The 4,223-nt window shown below is 50.7% G+C and overlaps 1 protein-coding gene across 1 annotated transcript in view; it reads left to right on the top strand.

Annotated features, from left to right (window-relative positions):
* LOC114487545 (sorting nexin-29-like) overlaps positions 1-4,223 on the top strand; it is a 54,344-nt gene that overhangs the window by 48,171 nt on the left and 1,950 nt on the right. Inside the window, exon 9 of the mRNA XM_028498020.1 lies at positions 3,245-3,363. Within this exon, the coding sequence (XP_028353821.1) occupies positions 3,245-3,363 (119 nt within the window). The remainder of the gene's footprint in view (positions 1-3,244; positions 3,364-4,223) is intronic.

The raw sequence follows: 4,223 nt of genomic DNA, 5'->3' as shown, positions 1-4,223 counted from the left end.
AAATAACTCAATTTCGTTTCGTTTTATGGCTGAGTAATATTCCATTGTATATATGTGCCACATCTTCTTTATCCATTCATCTGTCGATGGACACTTAGGTTGCTTCCATGTCCTGGCTGTTGTAAATAGAGCTGCAACGAACATTGTGGTACATGACTCTTTTTGAATTATGGTTTTCTCAGGGTATATGCCCAATAGTGGGATTGCTGGGTCGTATGGTAGTTCTGTTTTTAGTTTTTTAACTACCTCATTATTTATAAGTGTTGGCCTTGCTTTTGTTTTTTTCTTAAAGTATTTATTTATTTATTGGCCGCACCAGGTGGCATGTGGGATCTTAGTTCCTCAACCAGGGATCGAACCCGCACCCCCTGCAGTGGAAGCACAGAGTCTTAACCACTGGACCGCCAGGGAAGTCCCTGTTTTTTCTTAAAAAAGGATATAATATCTTTATTATAGAAAGGGGTTTTCCTGTCACTTTATGTGTGCTCCATGACACCAACAGGGAAGTGGGGTGAAAATATAGTTCGAAAAGAATTACAAACATGAGAAAGGTTACACTTCACCAGCAATTAAGCAAATGCAAAGTGAAACCAGACACTGTATTTTGCCCATCATCTTCGTCAAGATTTAAAGAGAACTGGGTGAAAGGTGGCCTCGGGTTAGCACCCTGCCTGGAAGGCTTGCTCTCAATGTGTCCTCAATGCTTGGAATCTTCCAGACACATAGTAGACATTAACTGTGGAATAATGATGAGGTGTGGCTGGTGCTAGGGTCATCCTGATAGAGCGCTGGTCGTGTTCACAGCCCTTGGGGAAAACAGTTTGACACAATGTCAGGGGCCTTAAAAATGTTTATCCCCCTTCATTTAGTAATTCCACTGCTGGGAAGCTACCCTGAGGACCAGCCTCAGGAAAAAGGTTGCTGCGTCTAGATACCAACATGCTAATTTAGAAAAGCTAAACAATGAACCTGACGAAAATGTGCAACCACAGAGGAACAGTTAACGGTGGAATATTTTGTAGTTTAAATCTGAAAATCTTAATGTTCCAGATGTTAAACATCTTAAATGACATCTAAGAGTATCTAAGTAGTATGAAGATGAAATTATGAATTAATATTGAATGAAAAAAGCAAAATATAAAAACCTACATCTAGCTTCGTTACAACCCTGTAAAGGAAAGCACGTGAGGAAAGAAAGAAAAAAAAGACACTATGGAAATCGTGTCTGCCTCAGTTGTTTTGGGTAATGGGGCTTTGGGTGTATTTTTCCCCCTCCTCTTTATGGCATTTTGTAGGTTTTAAAATAAGTGTCTTACTTTTCTAATGAAAAGCAACACCAGTTCTGTTTCTAAGCCCAACTCTGACCCTGTATTCTGAGTTGGTCTCTGCTTTAGGAATCACTTCAGTGTAACTCCTTTTCGAGGTGGAGGCCTTTGGCCACTTTTACTCGGGTCCGAACCTTAGTTGATGGGACCTGACTTCACTTTGTGCTCTGCATGTGTTGCTGGAAAGTGGCACCATGTCCCCTTAGAAACAACAGAAAATCCCACCTGCCTGGAGCCGGTGCAGCGGCCGGGAAAGGACTGTGGTTTTTCTGCTGCGTCCCGAGGGGTGCCCCTGGCCACCTCTGGGTGTCCGGGAGTCCCCTTCGTTGCCAGCTGCTGGATCAGAGCCCCGGGCGGGCGGTTCTTTACAGATTGTAGAGGCAGAGCCAAGTTCACCCCAGAACCTGGCTCTGCGGCTGGGCACACAGGTGGGGGGCGCTTCCTCTTCTGTGCCTCGTCGTGTGCGTTACCTGCAGGACTAAATGACACAGGTGGCAAAAGTCTGTTAGGGTTATTACCTGATATGTGTCCTGCTCCGTGTCAAACGTGTGACCAGAAGCTCGAGAGTGCTCAAAGGAGAATGTCTACAGACAGGCCTTAAAAGAGGAGTTGACAGACTAGCCTGCCGGCCAAATCTGCCCCCAGACGAGAATGGCTGTTACATTTTTTAAAGCGTTGTAAAAAGCAAAAACCAACCAAACAGAAAACCAACAAACAAGTATACTTATGGCCACAAAGCCTGAAACACTGACTATCTGGTCCTTTCCAGAAAAATTTTGTTAATCCCTGCTCTAAACGAAAGAAGAATTATATACATCATGTCAGTGATGGGGCAGTGGCCAGGAGACCTCATTGTAATTGGATCTGGAAGACCTGGGCTGAAGCCTCGGTTCTGGCCAAGTGATGAACTTGGGCAAGTCGCATGATCTCTTTGAGTTGTTTTCCTACCCCCTCTCTCCTCCCCTCCTTTCTCCCTCCCCGCCCTCCCCCTCCTCCCTCCCCCTCCTCCTCCTCTTCATCATCCCCCCTCCCTCCCTCCATTAAGTAGGTATGATTATGATCTGCTTTGGTCTTCTTTACAACTGATTTACGGCGTGATTTTATAAACTTGAGTACTGCACAAATGCTTCCTGGTATTTGTCAGTGGTTTCTGATTGCCCAGAGGCAGATGCTGCAGTGGGCAAATACTTTCTCCAATTTAACTGAACCAGCCTGGCGTTACAAAGTCGGCTCAGGTTAGTTTGGTACTTGGTGGATAAGGTGACAGTATAACAGATCATATGAGCCTGGTTAATATTTGAGCTGACCCCCTTTCTTGGAAGGGGCCCCGACACGATCCGGTCTGGTTCTGTCCTTTTACTCGTGAGAGTTTGAGAACCAGCGAGGCGTAGGGACCCTAGCCCAAGGTCATTTCTGAGCCTGGAGCCCATGGGGCCTCGTCCTGCTTTAGCACCAGCACATGCTGCCCCCACCTCCCGGCCCCGTGACTCTGGTTCTTCCCTCCGTCCTCACCTCAAACCTCCCTTCTTCAAGGAAGCCTTCCACCACCTTCCCGACCAGCTCCACAGACCTGAGCTGCCATTTCACTCCTTCTTGTGGGACTACATGCCTCATGTCCGCTTCCCCCAGTAGACTGTAAGCTCCATGAGGGCAGGATGGACACTGTTGGCTGGCTCTTTGCCAGCACAGAGTGTGTGCGCACTGCCGGGCAGGTAGGAGGTGCTCAGTAAACACGGGCTGAAAGAGTGAGCACCGGAGGGCTGGCTCCTGACTCCCACCCGCGCCTGCTTCTGTTCTCATCCCCCTCCTGGCTTGGTTGGTTCCCGAGCCGGGGCTTGCGGAGGCCCATCAGGTGCTGTACTACTCGGGGCCCTTGGGGCTTTCGGCCCTGATGTGCAGCTGTGTTCTCCCCCCCGCAGGCCGCCAGACGGGGCTGCTTGCCTCTCCCAGATGCACAGCTGGGCTCCGCTGCATGTGCTGCACGGCGACGCCGACGTGCTCTTCCCGGTCAGTGGCGTGGGCTCCTACGGCCCTGCAGGTAGGTGTCTCCCGATTCCTCCTTTCTTCCCGTTGCAGCTCTGGCTCGAGAAGCAGCAGGAGTGGCTGGGTTACGTCTGCGGGTTGGGGGGTGGGAGAGTGAGCACGGAGGCCAGGGCTCAGGGCAGTCAGGGCCTGTTGAGCGCAGGAGCGACAGAGGCTGCTCTCCTTGCTGAACCTGGGTATTTTGAGGTGCTCTCACCTGAGCAAGTGTTGACAAACCACCAGGGAGCCCCTGGGGCCTGTTTTTCTTCTTGGCAGTGATTTGTTGAACTTGGTCACATGTAGGCTGATCACAAATGGTGACCATTATTTTGCCTCTTCGGAGAAGGGAGAAGGTCACAGAGCCCGTAGCTCTAAAGGTCCTTGTGCTCTTTGCAGCCAGGTGCTTGGGGGTCAGGGAGTACCTTGCTTAAAAGTGGGTAAGCATTTCTGACCTGTTCCTTGTGGTCGAGCAGGCTTGCCTGTGTTTCGTGATTGTTTTCTTTAGCTAGAGCAGGTCATGGTGAGGGGTACTGGGGGCGTGGGCGGCGAGGGAGGGAGCATGGATGAGCCCGGCTCCCCTGGTGGGGTAGGTGATTGCAGCGCCTGACGCAGTCAGTGTGCCCGTCACTGCCTCACAGCACCAGCGTATCACGGAGGCCTCGGCCCCCTTGTGTAGGTGCCCTTCTCACCCTCCTAGGCCCAGGTTTAGGGAACTGTGGGCTGGGGCCCACCGACTGCCCAGGAAGCTGTTGACATTCTGAACCGGATGATAGACTGTTGTTGTGTCACTGTGTCAGGAACAGAAACCCACTCAAACTAGCTGGGGCACGAGGCAGGGCGGGCACGCTGACTGGCACAGTCTTGGGGGGGCTGGTC

Source organism: Physeter macrocephalus, chromosome 14 (genome assembly GCF_002837175.3).
Source record: "Physeter macrocephalus isolate SW-GA chromosome 14, ASM283717v5, whole genome shotgun sequence".
Lineage (NCBI taxonomy): Eukaryota > Metazoa > Chordata > Mammalia > Artiodactyla > Physeteridae > Physeter > Physeter macrocephalus.
The sequence above is the reverse complement of the archived record's forward strand: the minus strand, read 5'-3'. Positions and strand labels throughout refer to the sequence as shown.